The 24,691-nt window shown below is 44.7% G+C and overlaps 1 protein-coding gene across 11 annotated transcripts in view; it reads right to left on the bottom strand.

Moving 5' to 3' along the window:
• Positions 1–24,691, bottom strand: part of LOC135905513 (cell adhesion molecule Dscam1-like) — a 910,071-nt gene that overhangs the window by 421,700 nt on the left and 463,680 nt on the right. For 10 of the 11 annotated variants that reach the window (XM_070535540.1, XM_070535538.1, XM_070535541.1 and 7 more), the window contains one exon: positions 6,758–6,810. In XM_070535540.1, the coding sequence (XP_070391641.1) occupies positions 6,758–6,810 (53 nt within the window). Of the gene's footprint in view, positions 1–6,757; positions 6,811–24,691 lie in introns of those variants that run through there. The other variant, XM_070535547.1, reaches the window with a different exon arrangement.

Raw genomic sequence — 24,691 nt, 5'->3', positions numbered from 1 at the left:
AACACATTTTGCAGAGTAACATCTGAGGACAACTGTTAGTCTGGCTATTGATAAATTCATGTAGCAAAGCTTCAATTCTGTAATTTCAAGATTGCCCGAGACTAGTTCCTTGTGGCGTTTACTATTGACCTTTTAGTAATTATAGAGTAAATCACTGGTAATTTCAGAATTTATGATATACGCAGGCCTGAATGATTTGCAACAGCAAAAGTAACGTGTTTTTCTTTGTTTGCATTTCCCTAATAATTTTTTGGCGAAATGCGGGCTTTTATTTCAATAGGGTTGATGAGACATTATCTGTTCCGTGTATTCCTTTTCCTCATAAATAATGACATTGTAAAAATCGACAACCCAGAGACAATGTAAAGCATTTGGCGTATGTTTTGACTGTACATTAAATAGCAAAGTAGTGTCGGAGATAATGTAGAATAAAGATGGGGCTGTGGTATCAATGCTCATGTTTGACGTGTTATTCGCCTCCGGTGTTCACTTTTTTGACCATATGAACAAAGTCAATAAATCACCCAGACTATCCACACGCCTTCTTAGTTTTGAAGACTGGAATCCTGCTCCTGTCCTATCGAAAACAATAGAGGGCTTATCAGAATATCGTATGCGTGGTCAGTACGTTTGTATGTTTCCGAAAGCGTGCATGAGGATTTCACTAACGATTGCAATAACGTTCTGTTTAGATGACGCTTCAAAGGTATGCAGCGCTTTTCATGTTTATTGTGTAGTTCACATAGTTTGCACTACAACAATGTAATTGTTTATGCCGTTGTCCCCTACAGCATGAAGGGCAATTAGTGAAAACACGTTTTATTCGACCTCATTTTAAATATAGCTTGCAAGTATACAGGGTGCCACACCTAGTTTTAGCCTAAATCCAAAAACATACGAATGCCATGTAGCTGGACAGAACCAAGATAGTGTTGTTTGCCGTCGCCTGGAGATACTCAAATTATTTTTTTTATTCTCTCTAATTATATAGTTAGACTCACTTAATTATTAACCTAAAAAAAGCACCACAACGAAAAGGGCGGCACAACATTTGTATTAGGTATTTTTAAGGCCTCCTTAAAGTGTAACCTGCAGGAGAGGTTTTATTCTCACGATCACGCAGCACCGGACTTCATTTACTCAGGAGAGTAAATTATTCGCGCACAAGCAGAGCCGCAATAATTGCAGAACACGATGCATAGCTTACTCATCGTCATCTTTAGAAAAATTTCCTTCCGGATACCGATGCACATATGAGACTTTCGAAAGAACACGAACCAAAGGAATTAAAGCTGTCGTTGGGAAGAACAAAGCTTATACAACGTATGACTATACCTCTCTTTTCTTTCGCTTGCCTAATTTTTAAAAGTTCATCTTTGATATTATGAACTTCCCTTCTTTTTCTCATGAATTTTCAAATGGACGACGAATAAGCTGATTATACAGAATTACTAAACATATTTGGATAGCCTATGTGTTGATGCCTTATTAATGAAGGTGTTCTAGAGTTCGCCTTATGTGTTGACCAAATTTTTAATCTCGGGCAGTGCCGGTAATGCTCTCTGTAGTGCGCGTGGTGGCTTGCCGCGGGACTACTGTCCGCTAATGCAGGCGGGAGCAGCAACGGTACATAGCGCGAAACGCGGTCACCCAGCTCGCTTTGTTCTAAATGTAACCGTGCATCGGCTTTGGCGTTGCACTGCTGAAGTCGAAGTCACAGGTTTTGTCCCGATCACGGCGGCGACTTTTGATGGGGCCAAAGTTAAAAAAACTCTCGGGTACTTGGATTTAGGTGCAGGTTTAAAAAAAAAATCTAGATGGCCAAATTTCATTCGCAACCCCCACTGTGTGCCGTGCCTCGCACTCAGATCGTGGTTTCAGCATGAGAGATCACAGAATTTATTATTCTCTTAAACGACCACATGCACAAGGAAACCTGATCTCAAACAGACCTATCTTTAAGCGTTGTTTAGTCCCTCGATTGAATTTACACCTTTATCATTAGCGAGCTTTTTGCACACCACCAAGTGCAGAACAACAGCAATGGCAGATCTGTAAACCACAGAGAGAAATGTTTTGCTAGGCTGTTCGTTGTATTGACGAGAGGCTGTGGCAATGGGCGAGTATTTACCACTAACGAAGCAAATGGGTGTGGTTGCGAGGTGGCCCAAATCATCAACCGATGACTACACATGCGGTAGAGGATTCTTCGGGGAGCTTTCAGCCGACAATTTCTCGTAACTATTTTCTACAGGTTTAAAACAAAGCTCCCATTTTTTTTCTTCTGAATCATTGAGCAATAAATTACACTAAGAAATCGCATATTAGGAAACAAAACAATATGCGACTAGTATGCCACAGTACATCAATGGTTTGTTAATGCAGGAAAATTGAAGAGTCACAAGCACGTAAGCATCTCTTTTTGCGTGTCGTGCGATGTGGTCTGCGAAGAAGATAGCGTTAGCAATACTCAGTCATCGACATTTTCCTCTTCATTCTACAGAGTGTTAATTTTCCCGGTTGAACGTCTTTGAACCAATCACTTTGTGCTCAAGGATTGTGGATTATATCTCCCTCCTCCTCCCTCCCCGCCTTCCCTGTTACTCTTGAACCTCAAAAAGCTACAAAAACCAGTCTGATAGTGAAGTAACAGCTCACGCGGTTCAATATCTTCAAACAGGCACGCCACGCGCCCCTGAACGCTGGAAGCAATCTCAGCCGGCCCGCACGTAATGGGAACCTCCGGTCACGTAGTCTGTCGTAGGTTCGCGGGACCGGAGCGCGCTGTCGCTGGCCGGTTTGATGGTTCAATCAGAATAGCACAACTCTCCACGGAACTGGCAATAACGATTGTAGCAGTACCCATGCCCGCCGACGTCGTTTCCCAGCAGCGAATCTCGAACGCAGCGACGTGCTCATTACTGCGGTATCAGATTTCTTCGTCTTATATATTTGACATTCACTCTGACAGCATAGTAGGGGAACATAATACTTTTATTTGTATCCGTTGCGCCCGCACCCGACGTCTGTGCCGAAATGTCCGAGCTGTCCAATCTGCGCAGCTTTTTAGTCAATCGCGAGTCTAGGACGTTGGCACGAGCTCTGTGAAGCAAGTTGGCTGCTCCTAAATAATCAAGGTAGCCCTAAATTTGGTAAATATATAACGGTAGCTTTTCGCGCACGCACTAAAAGACTTCGCTTGACAAAATATGTCTAGTTTCCACTACTGTTGCAGAAAAGGGCACAGTTTCAGTATCTATGGAGACTTATTTTTAAATATTTTTATTGAGCGAAGTACTGTATTGAGCTCCTGCTTTGTTGCTTTGTTGCTTTCTTCCGCTATTGGTCTACGTTTGTGCGATAAAAGAACAGTAGAGCGTCTATTCGTGCCTTACCCGCCGTGGTTGCTCAGTGGCTATGGTGTTAGGCTGCTGAGCACGAGGTCGCGGGACCGAATCCCGGCCATGGCGGCCGCATTTCGATGGAGGCGAAATGCGAAAACACCTGTGTACTTAGATTTAGGTGCACGTTAAAGATCCCCAGGTGGTCGAAATTTCTGGAGTCCTCCACTACGGCGTGCCACATAATCAGAAAGTGGCTTTGGCACGTTAAACCCAAAAATTTATTTTTCTATTCATGCCTTGTTTCGCAGCACAAACACACCCTCAAGGCCAAATATTTTGTCTTACCGGCCACGCTAAGATAAAATTAATCACTCATGGCCTGATTTCCGCATCCGCTTATGCGAGACTATCGCTTTGACATCTTAGAGTATCCATCTGATGCGTCTTGTGTCGTGCTCGCATTATTCAATGTGCACCTGTGCAATGTCATCCTAAATACATACGGGCTTTATAAGCAAAATCATGGCCGAAAGATAATTTATCTCACTCGACGAAAAGCCGATGGTATAATCTGCCATTACTCAATACTGATTGAGGAGCAATACAAAGTGTTTCGGGGAAGACATTAAAGAATACTTTCAAATCGCCTGTGGCAGATATCCCTATTGAAGTCCTTCAGCTGGTCGACTCGAATAGGCCGACTTATCTCACCCGAGAAATTGAAATCCATAATAGACTAAATAACAAAAAAGCTATAATTTTATTCTGACTCAATTAAGTTTTACTATATAATGCAATTTGGGAATTTTAGTCAGTGAGCTTGCAGGACATCTCCACTTGAAGCGAATACTAAGGATGACACCGGTTTCGAGATATGCGCAGTCGAACGTGAGGTAAAAACGCACTGTTACTGCACTTACTTTTTAAGAAAACGTCACCTAGAAGCACAGAAGTAGCGGGGACGTTCATATATTCTATCGCCAACTTCGGGAATTATTATCTCAAAGCTGCTGTCACCCTAAAACTTTGTTTTCAGTAGATACGCCTTGCGAACTCATGGCGGCTTCAATTCGTAAATTTCAATGCTTACTATAAACTAAATAATTAAAAAAGCTAGTGACTTTGTTTAATGTGTAGCATAAGCATTTAGATGTAGCATAATTAATGCCCGCCTTTTTGGGAAATCCATCTGAAGGATTAGAAATGTGCTATCTGCCACAGGTGATTTTAAAAAGATGGTTAGCATCTTCGCAGAAACGCTTGTATATTTAGAACAGAAATGTGCAGACATGCATAAGTGTATTAGTTGATTGATTCTAATGTTGATTGATTTATTGCTTGCTTGCTCGTTTGATTGATTGATTGATTGATTGATTGATTTATTTATTGATTGATTGATTGATTGATTGATTGATTGATTGATTGATTGATTGATTGATTGATTGATTGATTGATTGATTGATTGATTGATTGCATACAGTGTCACAAATGAATACAGAAATGATCACAGACGCAATTTTCGAGGGTTTCTGATTAATTTTTATCATATTAGCGCCTTCAATATGCACAAAAAGCTGGAAACGTAAGCGCTTCTCCATGCATGCCGACTTATTACTTACCATGACATCTGCACACACTACCGATTAGACCGCTTAGCCTTTCCGCCACTTATGGGCAAATCCTCGCGTAGGTGTGAAGTTCTGTGGCGACAACTGCAGACTCGCACCTTTCCGTCCCCTTACCTCCTCCACCGCATTCATCCCGCCATTTACCTTTCTCCCTCTTGTCAATTCTGTGTCTCTCCCAAAGCAGACTTAAACCACATCATGTGGGGGTGCCCTAAGCACCCCGTTCCCCTTTTCCTCAAGCAATTAATTTCTAGTGAGGAGCAGTGGGAGGCTGCCTTGCGCAGCTCCAGGCCCGATCTTCAGGAGGCCATCCTGGAGTAGCCTGAGAGGATAAAGGAGGCCTACTTCAAGTAGTTCCTCCCCCACCCTCTATTCCATTGCCCCCTTCCCTTTAAAGAGGGATAAATAAAGTTTTTCATCATCATCATCACCCGGATAAGAATGCAATTGTAGGAGATGGGATTTAGAATCACGACCTTTTAATATTCAACAGTAAAGCATTTCAAGCTCTTAAGGCGGGTATAAAAAACATACCAAACACTATAGAAACTGATTACTCACGTTTCATTTGTGGCACTCGCAGAATCACACAAATGTTTGTTTATCGTAGCGTTTAACGTGTAAATCAAGCGTAAAGTGCCGGAGCGTAAGAATTTTAAGACATCCAGTGCGATTTAAATCTTTCTTGCGGTCAAAAATTTCCCCCCCACATTTCCTGACACAATCATCCTTCACAGCACATGGCAGAGAGAGATAGAAAAAATGGATGGAAGAGGCAGGGAGGTTAACTGGATAAGGCTCTTGTTAGCCACCATGCACTGTGGTATGGGTAATGGAAATGAAAGTGAGAAAGAACAGCGGCGAGGAATATCAACGAAACGAAAAAAAAAAGATTGGGAAAGCCGTGAATGTCCATGAGAACTGCAGTTCACTCCATAGTCCTCTCGAACGAAAAAAAAAAATTGAAGATTGGCTTCGCTGTATTGTGGCGGGATGACCGTATAGGCCGGCGTTCCAGGACTCTCTATTCCAAAAGCGGCCGGTTGTCCTGACGCTCCAGCGCGGTCGCGAGTGACCGCCTGTGCGCGCTGTTTCGGGGGAAATGACAGAGAACATGTTCGATAGTTTCCTCGTCGCCGCAGTGGTCCCGCGCCGCGCAATCTTCCCATGCGATGCGGAAAGCAAACGCCTACGTAAATGCGATGTCAAGTTCTCGGGATAGTCCAGGCTGAGGATGAAGTTGCAGACAGGGGTCCAGTCGACGTAGTGGAGGAGAAGGAGGAGGAAGAAGAACAGAAGGAAGGAAAGGTAGGGAGGTCAACCAGACGCACGTCCGGTTTCCAGTTATTTTATTGAGAAAAAATCGGTTCATGCATTGATGCAAAAAAGTAACTGGAATACCAATTCATTTCTCGTCAAAATTCGGGAATCAAAATCTCGAAAGTGGTGCCATCCTTATAAGTACTTCCAAGCGGATCCGCCTTGCGTACTCACCGGCTATAAGTTATATATTGCAGTATGGGCCTTAAGGTAAGCAGTTAAAAACTGAACAAGTGAATTATTCTTCATTAGTTGATTGTGCATTTCAATTTCTTTATGCATGTCCTCCTCTTCGAGTAGACCAGCTCGTGAACTAGACTTGTGTTATGTGCCACAGGCGACCTTTAAACATTGTTGAAAGTGTTTACTGAAACACCCGATGTAGAGTGTCATACAATTAGTAGAGTAAGCTACAAACAGGGCAGTTTAGTCATAATGGAAATGATGAGCAGTACATGGACTTACCTAAACTTCGTCCTTCCGGCTTTACAGAGGTGTGTAACTTTGCAAAGTGATCACTGTAAAGAAAGTACTTCGTTGTAAATTATTAAAGACATATTATTAAAATTGTCGAACGTCAGGATACGAGCTCAGGACCTCTAGCACAGGAACACGATATTGAAACCATTACGCCAGAGACGCATAGACAAGCGGAACCACTACAATTAGAGAGATCATGCGTGCTTGCAGAGTGTTACTGCCATCGGCATTAAGTAAAGTATAAATTGCTTTGAAATTTGGTGCAACTTAGGCCCAGATAAACGCAATAAACGAAGTCTGTAAGAATGCATAAAGCTCCAAGAACGAAGATCTAACTTATCCGTGTACTACCCATTATTCACATGGTGGCTGAGCAATCGCAGTGCCAAAGTTCCCTCTGGTAACTGTTAGAAACAATGTATGAAGGTTCCCTACGCGGGGGTATTGAGGAGTACCGCAAGCGACGCTGAAGGCATCGCACCTCGATAGTTGACGAGATGTAGTGGCATGCACTTTATTGGTTGCAAGGTTTGTGAGCATGGGGGTGAAGTCCTCAGCTGAGGGCTCCACTGGCCTTTATACGGCTCGCTAGGCTTTGTCGAGCAGAAGCAGCTGGCTCCCCGGATCCCTGCTAACAAGGCAGGTTGTCTCCAACACGCGAGAATCGATTTACTGGGGCTGCGAGTGACTTTACCGCGTGATTTGGGCGACGGTTGACCGCTGAAAGCGAAGGCAAACCACTGGCGTTTGTCCAAAGAAAGGATTACACAGATTTAGCTTGATGTTTACTATCTGTACCGCGCAGGCCAGTGTATGCGCCACAGTGTGGCAGGCGCATACACTGGGGCGTGAAAACGCTGACGTCTGAGCGCACCCCTGTGCACACAACGCTATCGCCAGCAGCGAAAGCCAGGGCGCTCTCATAGCTCCTGCCGAGGTGGCAGAGCTGAGCGCCATGGTGCGTTCATTTGGCTTCACTGTTTTTGTAGTCAAACGCAGTGCGCGTCTCTGGTGACCTTCTAAAGCCCACACTACACGACGTGCTCCAGCCGAATCCTGCAAGCTCACGCCACCGTACTTGCGTTTGGCACTCCTCGTACAGAATGGCAGTTTGCATCTACAAGAGGCACCCGCCAGAGAACGCGCACTTGACTCACTCACAGATATTTTGAAAAACATAATTTTCGCACTTGATATCGACAGTGCTTTACAATGCTGAAATATTGATCATCGCAAATGTTTATTTGTCGGAGTCCTTACATGACAGCAAAAAAAGTAAAGAAAACACATTCTCGCGTGACATAAATCTTCGTAACTCAGTGTTGATTGTACCACGCTGTGGCTGCGTAGGCAGGCACGTGAAAGCGCGAGGAAGCCAGAGCGTCGTATACCTGTCTGGAACAGATGTACGTGTTCGAGCCGCTTGGACGCCTACGATCTGTACAGTATCGTCTGCGCATGCCTAGGCGCGGCGGCGCGAGCGTGCGCGCGCCGGCAAGCATACATATGGTTTGCTCTGAACCCTCCACGCCCGGGCCATTTGCACGGGTCGCGAGGAGGGATAGAGATAAGAAGAAGGTAGGGAGGTTAACCAGAATCACGTCCGGTTGGCTACCCTACACCGGGGGAACGGGAAAGGGGGAAAACAAAGATAACAGGGAGAGAGCGGAGGGAAGGAAAGAAGGAAATTGCAGTGAGTTCGCTGACGTGTGCGGCCTTACAGAAATTGTAATTAGAGTCACAAATGGTCGCACAAGCCCGTCGTCCTTAAGAAGCACAAAAGTGCCTTCACCGCTTTTTGGGCCGACGGGCGATGGGGGCGGTGTTCCAGCAGCACCTGCACAGAAAGCGGCCGATTGTCCAGTTTTTGAAAAGCTTTGGCAAGTTCTTGTCTCTCAGGGGTGTATCGAGGACATTGGCACAGCAGGTGGTCGATGTTTTCTTCCGTGCCACAGACCTCGCATGCTCCACTGTCAGTCACTCCAATCAATGTAGAGTATGCCTTTGTGAACGCAACTCCTAACCAAAGGCGACAGAGAAGCGTAGCTTCACGTCGAGGAAGTCCGAGTGGAGGCCGGAGTTGCAGGGAGGGGTTTAGTTGATGCAGTCGTGTAAGTCGTAAGTTTGGCGAGTTCCACTCGTTCAGTGTGAGACTGCGTGCCAAGTGTCGAAGCTGCCTAGCGGCATCTGTCCTCGAAAGTGGAATCGGAACGCTCTGCTCTTCATGATGTGCTGTACGAGCAGCGTTATCGGCGGAATCATTGCCACTGATTCCACAATGGCCAGGTACCCATTGAAAAATGACCTCGTGACCTTTTTGTTGGACATCATGGTAAAGTTTCGCGATTGCGTATGTCAGTTGGTCATGGCATCCGTGTCGAAGAACTGACTGCGTGCACTGTAATGCCGGTTTGGAATCACAGAACACAGCCCATTTTCTAGCTCTTTCAGATTCAATGAATTCCAGTGCTCGACGCAGGGCCGTTAGTTCTGCTGCCGTTGAGGTCGTGACATGCGATGTCTTGAAACGCAGTGTCATTCCTCGCGTTGGTACCACCACGGCACCACTGGAACTGCACGACGTAGTTGATCCATCGGTATAGATATGGACGTGGTTTCTGTACTTTTCATGCAGAAGAAGTAAGCTCAGCTGTTTTAGAGCAGGGGCCGGTAGATCTGTCTTCTTTTGTAGTCCTGGAATCATTAAATGCACTTGTGGACGGCTCAAACACCACGGAGGAAACGCTGGCTTGGCCGCAGGTGCGTACCCTGAAGTAAACGACGCACGATGTGCACTGACAATGCCGCTAAATGTCGAGCAGGGCCTTGCAGCAGTGAGGCTCGCCAAGTGGTGGGAAGGGGTCCTAGCATAATGCCTGAGATGCATACGCATTGTCTCAACGGTAATGTGCGTCTTGATTGGGTAATCCTGCGCAAGGGCAATGGTTTCAGCCGTTGATGCACTGCGTGGTAAGCCAAGACATATCTTAAGGGCTTGGGCTTGAATGCTCTGTATCGTACGCAGGTTAGACTTGCAGGTGTTGGATATTGCAGGCAGGCTGTATCGCAGGAATCCAACGAACAACGCCATGTACAGCTGTAACATAGCGTGTACAGATACTCCCCAACTTTTTCCAGCAAGGAACCTGAACAGGTGGCAGATAGCAGTCAGCCGCTTTTTCACGTAATTGACGTGCGGAGTCCAAGACAGGTCTCTGTCAATTACGACTCCCAAGAATCTGTGACTTCTGCTGTATGGTATAAGCTGTCCGTTAATAGATACGCCGTAACCGGACATTGGCTTCCTCGTGAATGCCACCATTGCGCACTTTCCGCATGAAATTTCAAGTCCCTGTTCACGAAGGTAGCAAGATGTCATTGAGGCAGCCTTCTGAAGCCGAGCGCGAAGCTGAGGTCGTGTCACGCTTGATGTCCAAATGCAGATGTCGTCCGCATAGATGGAAAGTCGTACGGTGCTTGGCAGGTTGTCAACTAATCCACAGAGGGTGAGATTGAAAAGAGTCGGGCTAAGCACTCCGCCTTGAGGGACTCCTCGGCTACCGTAATGCTCGGATGTCGGGCCATTTTCTGTGTCTACATAGAATGGTCTCCTCTGTAAGTAGTTGCACACCCACATATACATTTTACCACCAAGTCCGACGGCTTCTAACGTGCTAAGGATGGCTTCATGGGTGACATTATCCTAAGCCCCTTTAACGTCTAGAAACAGAGCAGCAGATAGTCGCTTACAGGCCTTTTGGTGTTGCACAAATGTTATCAAGTCAACAACGTTGTCTGTTGACGAACCGCCACGTCTGAATCCGGCCATAGCATCTGGGTAGATTTCATAGTACTCTAAGTACCATTCTAAACGTGTTAAAATCATTCTTTCCATTGTTTTTCCGACAGAGCTGGCAAGTGCTATCGGACGGTATGAGGAAATGTCCAAAGGCGACTTGCCAGCTTTCAGAAGTGGAATGAGGCGAGTTGACTTCCATTCTTGCGGAACCGCACCCGTCTGCCAGGAGTCGTTGTACAGGAGCAAGAGTGCCTTCCGAGCTTGGTCTCCTAGGTTACACAGGGCACGGTATGTAATGCCGTCAGGTCCTGGCGCTGAAGAACGCCTGCACAAAGCCAGCGCAGCTTCTAGTTCTTCCATAGAGAAAAGGCATTCCATGCGAGGATCACGTGAGAACGGTGGGTGGTCGAGCGTTCCCGTACCCGTTCCATCGGAATTTGCTTCGCCAGCAATCTTTCTGCAGAAAGATTCAGCGACATCAATATCTCTACATTGTAGATGGAGTGCCAGAGATTTAAACGGGTGGCGCTGACCAAAGGTTGTGCGAAGGCCACGAACAGTCCTCCATATAAGCGACAAAGGCTTTCGCGGATCCAGGGACTCGCAAAAGGACACCCACTGTCGCGAAGCCACCTTGTTCATGTGACGCTGCATTTTCTTTTGTGTTCGTCTAGCCTATCTCAAATCATAATTGGACTTCGTGCGTCTATATCTTCGTTCCGCAAGACGGCGAATTGCTCGAAGTTTCGCTAGTTCGACGTCGAAATCGGTGCGGGAAGAACTCTTCGAAAGGGAATGCGTGGTTGTTTGTATGGCATCCTTTATCGCGCCCTGTAGGTTATAGGAGGTGCCGTCACGACAACAGTCTTCCATTAGTGTTTTGAATTTAGGCCAGTCGATGCACTGGACGGTTCTGGAGGACTTGGAGCTAGTCAAACCTTCGATCTTCAAATAGGTTGGGATGTGGTCGCTACCCCGCGTTTCTAAATCCGAAAACCAGTGCACTCTTCTCGAAAGCGAATGTGAAACGAAGGTAAGGTCCAAGCAACTACTATACGCTGATCCACGCAGATAAGTAGGGCTACCATCGTTTGACAGGCAAAATTCCAGTTCATAGGCAAAGGACACCAACGTTCTGCCTCTAGAGTTCACTTTGGAGCTTCCCCATAGGTAATGGTGGGCGTTAAAGTCCCCGGTGAGCACCCACGGCTGTGGAGTCGATGTCAAAATTCCCCGTAAGCGCTCACAATCTAGAGGACTTGATGGAGATAAATAGGCTCCAAGAATTGTGAACGTCAGCTTTTTCTTCTTCACTGTTAAGCAAACGTATTGATTTGCTTCGTCAGGAGGCACTGTGTGATGCACATAAGTGAACGGAAAAAACCAGTCAAAAACACAAAGGACCAGAGGAGAAGTTCACGACACAACGACTGGACTATCAACTGTGGTTTATTTGAATCGGTGTAGTCCCAGCAAGGGCAGCAGAGCATGCGCAACCGCATCATCACTTATCACATAGCATGAAAAGACAGCACCGTTTCTATCGGGAGCGACTTAGAAATTCAAATTCTTTTTCTTGTAAGCGCACCGAGGTTGTACTAACGCAGTCATCACCTAATAAACTGATGAAGTACGCTTCCAAGATTTCACGCTCTTCTTTGCCCTTGCCCCTACCAATAATGGTCACATTGCTAAACAAAGGATAACAACCACACTCATTGCAATGGCGAGGCAAGTTTGCACCGTTATCTGACCCCAGGGAGGAGTGGTGCTCACGCCGGCGGTCATTAATACATCGACCGGTTTGGCCTATGTAAAATCAACCACACTCATCTTTAAATGAGTGTGGTTGTTATCCTTTGTTTAGCAATGTGACCATTCTTGGTAGGGGCAAGGGCAAAGAAGAGCGTGAAATCTTGGAAGCGTACTTCATCAGTTTATTAGGTGATGACTGCGTTAGTACAACCTCGGTGCGCTTACAAGAAAAAGAATTTGAATTTCTAAGTCGCTCCCGATAGAAACGGTGCTGTCTTTTCATGCTATGTGATAAGTGATGATGCGGTTGCGCATGCTCTGCTGCCCTTGCTGGGACTACACCGATTCAAATAAACCACAGTTGATAGTCCAGTCGTTGTGTCGTGAACTTCTCCTCTGGTCCTTTGTGTTTTTGACTGGTTTTTTCCGTTCAAGTATGTACCAACTGGCCCAGATTTCAACCCTTATGCACATAAGTCAAGTCACGGCGTATAAACACAACGACCTTGCTGCACTCTCCGTGGGCAGAGGACATAAAGCACTCATACCCGGACAGTCTGATGGGAGCTGACAGGTTGGGCTCGCAAATCACGATAATGGGGAATTGGTGCGTAAATACAAACTGTCTGAAATCGGACATGCGTGACTTAAGCCCTCTGGCGTTCCACTGAAAGACAGATGCATTCTTGACCTCCTCTTGAAACGACGGCAATTTTCGGGCCGTGGTTTTACCCTAGAGTCGCAAGCACCGGACTCAAGGTGTCCAGCACCTGCAGTGCGCTCTGTGCCGACGGGGTTTTCATGCTGCTGAGTAGAATGCGCATGGCGTCCATAAGTGACTTCAGCATCACTACGACTTGGCGATCCCCAGTCGTCGTCGCATCCTCGGTTCGTGGGGTCATTGAGGGCGGCGCAATTTGATGTGACTCCGGTGCAGGTTGTGCTCGTGGAAGTGTTGGCCACTCTTCAGGGGGTGCGAGTCTTGCCCCTTTCTTCGTTTTCGCAGTGTCTGTCTTTGTGGAAGTCGGCGTTGATACGGTAGCCGCTTTGCCGGAAGGCGATGGTGTATATCTTTCAGTAGATGTTACTCTTCGTGATGCTCTTCGATGGCGATGTCGTCGTCGCCTGAGAGTAGCGGCAGCCTCTCTGTGTGTTGAATGGTCCCGAACCATACGTTTGAACACTGCTCGCTCGTTCCTCACCCGCGGGCAATCATTGGATGAAGCCTCATGAGTACCATGGCAGTTCGGGCACTTCAACACAGTTGCGCGGCAGGTATCTGCTGAATGAGATTCAGCGCACCGTGGGCACACCAGGTTATTCCTACACACACCTTTTACGTGTCCCATCTTGCAGCATTTGTAGCACTGCAGGGGCTTCGGTACGTATGGGCGGAATGGATGGTGGACGTGGCCAACTTTGACGTGTGAGGGAAGGCTGTCTCCCTCAAACCACAGCTTCAGGCAACGTGTGTTGCCAAGTCTTGTGATGTGCTTAATAAGAGTGCCTTCTGTAGTTGGCTTTATTAATATAGGTAAGTCGTCGGTTGGTATAGAAATGTCGACGTCATAAATGACGCCGACAGTGCCATTACAGCCTGTAGGTATCATGGATCGAACTTGTACTTTGTCGATCTCCGTTACGTGCCGTAGGTTTTGCAGTGCACTACGGTGTAGCACATCTACTGCTAGGACATTCTTCAGTGAGTTTATTCTCACGTCCTTTATCTCGTTTGGCGCGGTTCCCTCAAGAAACGCGGAAAGGACTTGCCTGTTTAGGAGTCGCAGATTGGACACTGGGTCCACAGGCATGAAGAGCATGGTGTACGGCCAGCGCTGTGGTGTTGTCTTCACGGTGGAGACACTTGGCGACGATGACCTCCGTAGCAGTCTTCTTTTTGTGGTTCGGCTCATGACAAGTGTGAAATCGTCGTCCGACGAGTCGACGCTGTCCGAGTACAACTCGGTTGACTCGCTGTCCGTGTCACTTGACGCATTTCCGCGTTTCCTGGACGTGACACCACGTGATGGCTGGACTCCAGGAAGGTCTTCGAGGGCTTCTTCATCCATTGCCGCAACAAGGGAGCGGCAGCTCCAAGAGTTTGGAAATAAACAAAGCTAGACAAAGGTACAAGCCGCACGGGTCGCGAACAGCACAACGGCGGCGCCACGGTAAGGATGCGCCTGTAGTTTCCACATAATTGCAACCGCAAGAAAATGCGTGACGTATCACCTTAAAACTTCACCGAAATATGTCTTTTCTAGCTTTTATATTTGAAACACGAGAGTGCCGCACTAAAACACTATCCTTGCTAGAGGAGTGGTGCCTACAGCCACATGTCTAATCACGTAATTAATACTGCTCAACAAATGGAAACTGCAGTTATATTAAATGAAACTGGTGTTGGTAGGGCGTTTCTCACATGCGGACTTGGAAATAACCGAGTAAAGACAACGTAGTTACTCAATCAATGGATTAGGTTTACCTATAGAAAGAAATTTAGATTTCGAGTTTTCCTACGTTTGGTTGTTTTACTGAACATTTGGAGGACGTTTATGCTTCGCCTTTCAGAGTGCAAAGCGTGGTATTCAAAGATCCCTGGCTGCTTCTCACGCCTACCCGTAACTGCAGCTTATGTAACTGTAATGTGTACAAGAAAACTCTGGTAGCGAACACTATGCACGAAGACAAGCTTTCTAGTAAAAACACGGCGTCTTGCGTTGGCCGCGGATGAGCGGAGGCGAGCGCCGTCTGCAAGGATTCGGGCGCGCCGCTCTGTGATTTGTAGAAACGCGGGAGAAGGGGTCTGTGCCTTAGTTTCGGCGAAACAGAATTATATTTTCTCGTATGCCAAATTACAGTCCAACGCTATCATGTCTGTAGGTTGTGTGCAAGTCGTACTCTACAATTTTTTCTGAGGTACTTTACTTTGAAAAATCCAGTTCCCTCAGTAACGTCATTGTGCTACACGGAAGGCCTTCGTGGTTGGGTATGCGTGGTTCGGAATTATGTTTCGCTCGCAAATCGGTCGACGCTGGACGCGGGACGCCGGCGCCGGATTTTCTGCGGCATGAAGCTCTTCACGCTGGGGCGTTAAAACAGACATATTATGAGCTGAAGAAGCGTACTATAGGCATCAATCTGCATTGATGCATAAAGGTAGACGTGCGATACGTTTCGTACTGTTTTACGACACTGTCAATAATATTCAAATATCTAATAACTGTGCTTTCGAGTGACTATATGTTGCTGTCGTGAGGCTTACGGTGCGCCCAGTGCTAACTATAATGAGCTCGTCATTGTGTCAGCATCTTAACTAAACCGCCTCTGGTGCCGGTCACTACGCTTTACGCTTTCTATCGGCATGCCCCAAGGTCCTCAGCGAAGACCCCTACGCCAAGAGCTATCCTGGCGCTCGATCTCAAGGGGGCCTTCGATAACGTCACACACGAAAGTATTCTTCGTAACCTGCACCAAACGGGATGCGGAAAGCGGACATTCAAATATGTGCAGGATTTCTTAACCAATAGAACGGCAACCATCAAAATTGGAGAGGAGAAGTCGGAACCGATAGCCCTGGGAGACAGAGGCACTCCGCAAGGATCGGTTCTTTCGCCGCTTCTCTTCAACCTGGCACTCCTCCCTCTCCCGACTTTGCTTCAAGACATAGAGGGCATAGATCACGCTCTCTATGCAGACGATATCACTGTGTGGACGTCGAGGGCAGGGTCGGAGAGTTGGATGGAGGAGACCCTTCAGAGAGTGGCAAAGACCGTGCACGAGTTCGCTAAATCGTGCGGCCTCAGTTGCTCACCACAGAAGTCCGAGTTACTCGTCATCAAGCCAAGAAGAAAGAAAGGAGACCAAGAGAACGTACGCATCACCATCGACGGGACGACCATAACACCAACCACGCAAGCACGTATCCTGGGTGTCATCTTCCAGAACAATGGCAAGGCGGGAGCGTCGATCGACAAAATCAAAGTTTCAACGGAACAAATTTCGAACATGATCAGAAGAGTCACAAACAGACAAAGGGGATTGAAGGAGGACGATGTACTGACGCTCGTCCACGCCTTCTTGACGTCGCGCATCGTTTACGCGGCGCCGTACCTCAAGTTACTGAAAAAAGACAGGGACCAGTTGAACGTCATTATACGAAAGGCAACCAAGATGGCGCTGGGCATTCCGAAGCATTCTTCGACCGACAAGCTTCTCGGCATGGCCAAGCACAACGTCGTCGAAGAGCTAATAGAAGCTCATCTATCTAATCAAAGAGTTCGGCTCAGTCAGACGTCGGCGGGACGTCGCGTTCTTGCCAAGTTGGGCTGGCAAGAGGCAGAGCGGAAGGAAACGGGGCCGTTACCCAGGCTGTGGGTGCATAAAATCCACAGTAAGCCACTGCCTAGAAACATGAGGTCGGGTCGTAACGACGGCCGCAGAGCAGCTCGTATAGCGGCCTTGACGGAGACTTTGGGTCAAATAGTAGAAGAGGAAGAGGGGGTCACTCTCTTCACAGACGCTTCGTTACTCAAGTTTTCATCGAAAGCAACGCTGGCAGTTACGACGCGGGATGTGCTCGTAACCTGCGCCTCCATCAAGACGTCTTTTCCAGAGGTGGCAGAAGAGGCCGCTATAGCGCTAGCACTCGCGCAGCCCAAGGTGGGAAGAATTGTCACCGACTCGCAAAAGGCGTATAACAACTACAGGAAGGGGTGGGTGTCTCTTGCGGCGCTAGATATTCTCCAAAGTAAACGCGACGTACCTAAAAGGAAAGTTGAGTTAATATGGACACCGGCTCACTCTGGGCTGGAGGGCAACGAACTTGCCCACCAGTTCGCCCGAGAGATGGAACACCGGGTTGAGGAAGATGAGCCACAGTCCATATTTACTTACAGAGACATTACGAACCATTATAAGACGGAGAGGCGCCGTTACCCCGATCCTCACAAATCGCTTAGCAGAGAACAGCAAGCGATCTACAGGCAAATACAGGCAGGATCCTTCCCGCACCCTTACCTTCAAAACAAGATGTACCCGGAAAAATACGAGAAGGATTGTAACTTCTGCAAAACTCATTTAGGCACGCTCCAACACGTCATTGGAGTATGCAATTTCATCAAGGCGATCCCCCCACCTCTTAACTGCCCCACTACCCTACCACATGCCTCATCCACCCTTACCGAGCGATGGGAGACCTTGCTAACCAGCACCGCCCTGGAAGACCAGCTCGTCCTGATCTCCAGGGGCCAGGCGGCTAGGGAAGCATATGGGTCCCGTGAAGAGGGAACCACTCCCATCGACGGCGTCTAAGAAGATGTCGAGCTCGGCTCAATAAAGTTGTTTCTCTCTCTCTCTCTCCCCCAAGGTCCTCAGAACCGAGACCTAATTGTACCAAGACATTACTTAACCGGCTCTACACTGAATATTCGTTAAAGATTGTCATGATTTCTGTTACAACAGATACTTACTTAACCCATTGACTAACGCTGAGTGCTATGCAACCAATGTCCTTTTAGCCTTCCGTAGAGACAATGGTCTTAATGAGATTGCTTGATTAGCTGAAATGTCGCGTTTTGTATTGCTTTGAGTGCATATCTGTGTCATGCACTGTGAATGTTATTTTATTTTTTATCATTGCTATTGAAAGTAGCATACTTGGCATGCACTCAGGCACACAGTTTTACAATTGTCAAAGTGATAAGGCGGTCCAGTTCATTGCTAAATATTGCATGCGCAATTTCACAGAAAAATGGGAGAAGACATATGCGAACGAAGAAAAAAACGAAAGCGAATATTAGCGCTGCCGTCATTCTCAGTGGTTCCAGAAAAAATTACAGCCGATTGCTGTCTTTGATGTCAGGCAAAGAAGCACGATTATTTTTGCCATTGTAATGTTGTTACAACTTTCGCAATGTTGCTTTACCTAAAACGAGCTAGAAACTTAGTTGAGCGGAAGCGGTAAATTCTTGTCAGTTACATGTGACCGTAGAAACCAAGCAGGCAACGAAGACAAAGAGTAGGAGAAAATAAATTATATTTTAAACTGAATTACAGAAATATTAGGAAAGAAATAAATGAACGTCGATGAAAAGACTACCTGTGCAATAGAGTACTGAAGACCAACGCTTGCCTTCCGTATTAAGCCATTCAACTGCAAACTTCGCGTAGTGCATGAATTTAGAAAGAGGTAACTGGCCAATAAGTCCTGGTAGACTATAAGTTCTTCATGACATCAAGTGCAACAAGCATGCTCAGCGTTCCTGACACAAAGATATATTTTTGCTTTCAAATGATGCAATGAATCGTCTTGATTTTGCCGGCGTTGTCATGAGATAAGCGCCACTATCATATATATATATATATATATATATATATATATATATATATATATATATATATATATATATATCTGGCATTGTCGTAATTCTTTTATTAGTGGCGCCGGCAACTCCTCTTCGCTGACATGGTAGTCAGGTTCATACTATTTTTAACTGAAACAATGATAAGAAAGAAGGCACATTCACGTATACAAAGTTGAGGTATAAAGATATAAATGTTGTTGCCAGATATACTCACACAATATAAATCTTCACGGAAAATAAATTGTTTACAGAGGATTAAAGCTCACAACATCTAAGTTCTCTCGTTATTCTGCTGTAACCATCGTGCGTCGTTGTCACAAAGCAGTAGCCCTTTTGTTCTGACATTATTATAGTTATGCCTTTGGTTCGTTATGCAGTAAAGTACTTCAGCAGTCCAAAATTCTCTGAAGCTCTAGTCAGTAGGTTGAGTTAAGTGTTGTTTTACTAGAGAGGGTAGGAGCGGTACGTTTCCGGCTACTTCATTTTACTTATATGCGAAAAAAGGAAAAAAAAAGAAAACAATGAATTTTCCTTAAAGAATGCACAAAAGGACGTCTGAGTCCTTGTAAAGTGCTCCCGTTGGAATGTGGCCTTCACGGCAACCAACAAACACCGGTACCACGTTCTGAGAAACCAAATCAATCTGCTACTGGTACGAAAAGGAGCACCTATCTTGAGGCTCACTTTGAAGCATAAGTACTTGATCTTCCACGGCAGCCCTATGGGAAGCATAAATCTTTTGAGCCCATTGTTGCGTTTTATAGGAAGTGCGCTAACCCATAAACTAATTAATATGCTATGATGTAGAATATCACCTTCGGTGTAGTGATAGTGATGCTTTTTTTTTTCAAAAAATTTATTCTTATAAATGAATAGCTCCTAAAAGAAAGAAATTAATGACTTACAGAGTGAATCTTGTAAGCCCGAAAATTTATTTTGTATTTCTCTGTCTTCTGTAACGTGTGCCTCTTCTCCTAGAGTAAGTACTGCACAATAAGCTTGCGACTTTGCGAAAGTAAAGCAGCGAATAAACTATACAGGTGAAGGGGCTACCACATATGAGAGTAACGATAAGCACGAATAATAGTCGTATTAATTAGGTGCAACAGCTTCAAGTTAAACAAAGAGTTGCATCCCGGTGTGAGTGCTTTCTTTAAAAGAAATATTTTTAAAAAGACTTTGTTAATTTGTTTTTCATCTTCTTTCAAAGGAAAAATGAAAGTTAAGCCCTTTAAGTATCACAAACACACGTGTGGCATGTAGAACAATGTTTTCTTGCTGTGAAGAATGTTTTGGTTATTTTCGTAATCGCTCATGAAAATCTGCCCTAAGTTAGCCATCTCTGACAATCCTGTAATAAATATTCTCTTTAATATTGTGCGGTATGCCGCTACTGCGACGTCTTGTGCTCTTGCTTCCTTTCCCGAGCACCCTGCTGGTACTTTCTTGCTAGAAGCGATAAGAAATTTGTGACGGTAATTCGTGCAAAGTAACGGTTTTCGCTCTGCGCACTGCCATTAGGCTTGCTGCAGGTTTCTTACACTTCTTATATAAACACTGCAACTGACACCTTTTACATATGTGTAAATTACATACACTGCCTATATTTAAACATACAAACTATGTCATTCCTTTCCATACAGTTACGATGCATAGAGTAATAAACTTACTGGTTATCAATAGTGTTCTTCCCTAGTGTAGTGTAGCAAACAGTACATGCGTTTGGTGCTCCTCCCTGCCTTTCTTCTCCTCTCTTTTTATCTCGCTTTCTCTCTCTCTCTCTCTCTCTCCAGACAATGCACAATGCAGTAATTACGTTGATCCTTAATGCCAGGGGCTTCTTTTTTCTCTAAACAGTACCAGAGGCATCTTTGTGATCCGTGCGTAAACATGCTTGAATTTCTCTTTATACTCACTACTCACTGCATTTAGGTTTTCAAAACTTGTCCGCAATTTTATAAGACAGTAGCCGACGTCGGTGTTGTATCAACAATGAGACCGGATCTCTGAGCGAACCCGAATGCATTACCTTAAATTGCCGTGTTAGGCGGAGGAGCGAGATGGCGCAGATGGCCTGGACTAGATCGAGTGGCGAATAACAGCCGCTGTTGTATCCTGTTCAGTTTTTTTCTTTTTACTATTCCAGCTCCTGTAAAAAAAAAAAAAAAAACATCAATGTGGCTTCCAAAATGCGTCGTGCAAACCGAAAGTGGTACACACTTTGGATTGATCGGTCATCGCTAGGCAGCAAATATTAAGCCTCGTGTGTATTCGCTTACGTGTGTAAAGATTCTTTTGTTTACACTTCCAGACTAGACCCATAAAAGACCGACAAAGAGAGTGACAGCTCAAGCACTAATAAAAGCTATCTAACGAACTTCTAACACTTGAAGTTGCTTCGTTTCCATCGAGTATTACGGCACACTCACAAGGAAGGAAGGAAAAAGTGGAGAAGGAAAGGCACGGAGGTTAACCAGTTTAGCTTAACCGGTTTGCTACCCTACAGCCTTATGGGCTCTTCCAAGCTGATCGCTTTCTGTTAGGTGGTGACAAAATTGAAACTGCGACAAATTCATATTTTTTATAGGCCAGTACTTCATACGTATGACTAAACATACCTGTATTTTTCTGTTGCAAGGCCTGATACTGAAATACTTTCCTAAAAAGCTCCTGTCATATTTTCCCGTGGAAATAAAAAAGTCTATATGGTCAAAGAAGACGCGTACCTTAAACTTAGTTTTCACTGTATTGGATCAGTGAATGCGATATAATGTGGTACATTCCCACGCTGCTTGTATTTCTCATGAGTATTTTTCTTCCTAAATACCAAGGGACTACGAAATGCTGTACCAAGCAAGGTCATGGCTCAGGAGAATAACTGCTCCTTTAGTCTCTCTCCTGGATCACGATGGCATAGCCTTTCATCTTGGGCAAGAACGTTACTACCTATACTTGACTACAATGTCAAACTGAAAGTATATGCAGTCTGCACTAGCTGCTCCACATTATAAAAGAATACATCATTACATTTTTAATGTTTATTGAAAATAATATTTTCTCTTGTAATTGAAATGGACAATATGGATGTCTTGAATGTGAACGCAATAGTGGTCTAGGCCTCACGACAAAACTATGCCTAATCGAGTGGTAGTAGGCTAACTGCGAATATCTCTACACACGTGTTATGAATTTCACTAGCATGCTATACGTAACAACAGCTACAGTATCTAATTCTCATAAAACTCGAAGTTGAAAAGGCGCAAGTGCAAGAAACTCCTAATTCCGATGTCAAAACCAACAAGAGCACAATCGAACAAGGAAAATGCAATGACAAAACTCTCCGCATTGTGCCTTATTTACTTGTGCTCTCTATAAGTTAAGGAACCACCAAGAGTTCTAAAAGAACAGTCGAATATGTTGCTGTATTTTAGATCGTTTTGTTTTTCTACATTATTATGGAAGGGCTTTACCCTTTATTAGACCGAACAGCCGCCAATCATCTTCATCTCGAAGTACGGGGACTTTTGTTAAGGAAATGGAAATGGTAATGACAGTAATAGTCGGCTAGAGGAACTTTATATAAACTGTTGATTCTAAAGTAGCTTGTGCTCGCTTCAGGCCTTACCGTTAGGAAACACCTGTTGTGGTCTGGAAAAACCATCATGTAAAAGAAAATATCGGGCCAGTATGACTGGTCACACATGTACAATGTAAAGCGTGATACCATTTCGGTTGCTATGAAAGAAACCTTTAGCAGTTGTACAGCACTAAAAAAATCTCTGCGCGGTTGTCTAGCAGAAATGTTCCAGCACTAAAGATAAAGAAATTAACTGGTAGCGGCAAGGAGCTAGCGAGAAGTTCAGATCGAGACAACTGCCACCACGCTGGGGTCAAAACGAAAGAGTTGCCGGAACTTGTGCTAATCCTAGGAACAGCAGCAACAAGAAACATCTCCAACGTTCGCAGCTGTCCAAGACAGCTGCGGACGCAAAGAAGGTCGAGCTCGTTGTTCTTGTGCTCCTTTCTCTATCATTTTCTGTTTGCACTCCTGAAAACGAAATATTTATCGGTGCACGACTCTCACATTGGCACTTCTATTCTTTTGTTCGCTTTCTCCTGGGTTCCATAATTGCCTCCTCTTTTCGATGTTCGTGAGCTCAGAATCACAACTTTCCCTTCTCGTGTACCAGCAGTGCTGTAGCTGACGTTGCTGGTTTTCTTCGCTGTCTGTGTTTACATGAGGAACATTTTTTTCTTTCTTTCTTTCTTTCTTTCTTTCTTTCTTTCTTTCTTTCTTTCTTTCTTTCTTTCTTTCTTTCTTTCTTTCTTTCTTTCTTTCTTTCTTTCTTTCTTTCTTTCTTATTTTCTTTCTTTCTTTTTTTGTTGCCAGTATTATATAGCAAAGCCTCTGTCGTACCCGGTAGCACCTTTTTACATTTTTTTTAATAGTCCACACCTTTCCCTCCGCTCTTTCGTTCCCTAGTAACCAAGCTGGATAACGACTTGTATCAAACGCGTGAATTCTGAAACGTGTAACACTGGGGAGGCAAATGGTAAGAAATTAAATGCCGCATATGTTAGGCTATACTACACAAATCAAGTTTGTTGCAATGTATTTTCCTACTCGAATACGAGATCAAGCAAATCAATCAACGTGGCAATAGCCCTGAGAGTTTTTATGTGAATGCACCGACTAGGCTACGATAGAAAAACTGTTTTCTCGAGAGATTTGTTGTCACGGTGTATTAATTGCACTCTTTTTAATTCAAGGTGCACAATATTATTGTTGATTGTAAAATATCGCACTGCCTGTTTGTGCGCAGAGTTTATCACTCTACGGAAAATGATAAGCCCTTCTCCGGAACACTGGTATGCTTTGTCTATTTCATGTAAAAATGGGAGAGAAAAATTGTACGTATAGACTGACTGGATTTTTCAATGTACCAAGTCTATTTAGAAAGAGGAGAAGCACATAATCGCACTTCTCTTCGGTTTGTGCTTGAACTGTGTATATATATATATATATATATATATATATATGTATATATATATATATATATATATATATATATATATATATATATATATATATATATATATATATATATATATATATATATATATATATGTGTGCTCACGTCGCCGAAAGCACCACTCAATGATGGAGCGTGCTACGATGTACAAAGCACCTGCGTCTTCATTTCACAAAGTTAGGGCTACTAAATATAATTCTTCTCTTGTTTTAATCAATACCTACCTCAGTGACGGACGCAAGGACACACCACAATTCTGCTACCCCAGAAAGTGGGACTGACTCTGCTCGCGTGCACGATGTTCATAAAGGACATCGACTGGTTGAGCTCGGGTGAAACATGGCGCTTCTGCGGGCTCAAATGTTCGCACTTGATCATTAAAAATTTGTTGTTTCTTCATAAAACAAATAAGAATTATAATGTGCTTCTTTAATACTCTGATCAGGATTCATAAATCATATCTCACTTCGCAGATCAAAATAATAAATGGGGTCTCTAATCTAAAAAAACATTACAAGCAAAAACCTATTTTTTTCTTCAGTATTAGCCAAAATACAAAGTTAAATGTTAGTGAGTAAAAATCGCGCACGCACAGACTTAAAGATACGAAGACGCTAAGCTCATTATTTATTAGATACGGCTTCTCCTGCTTGGTCGTACCATACCGCTCGAGGACTCGGGTCTTTTTTGCAAGTATAATGTAATAAAACCAAGCGTGAACCGAGTAGGCCAGAAGAGTCCTTGGCTATTCAAATATTTAATACAATAATAAGCTAAAAGCTACCGTCTCAAAAAGAAGTGCAGGTCAAGAATAATAAAATGAGGGGGATCGTTCAAAAGAAAACAGCTTAAAAAAGGGCACTGTGTTGCTCCTTGGTACAAAGCTACAGTGTGTGACCGCAATATTCTGCCTTATAGTTTATGTGCCGGTGTCTTCAAGGACTTTCACTCGTCGATCTTTGGGCTT

The sequence above is a fragment of the Dermacentor albipictus genome, chromosome 3 (assembly GCF_038994185.2).
Source record: "Dermacentor albipictus isolate Rhodes 1998 colony chromosome 3, USDA_Dalb.pri_finalv2, whole genome shotgun sequence".
NCBI classification, from domain to species: Eukaryota; Metazoa; Arthropoda; class Arachnida; order Ixodida; family Ixodidae; genus Dermacentor; species Dermacentor albipictus.
Note: the sequence above shows the minus strand (reverse complement) of the source record. Positions and strands in the feature narration are given on the sequence as shown.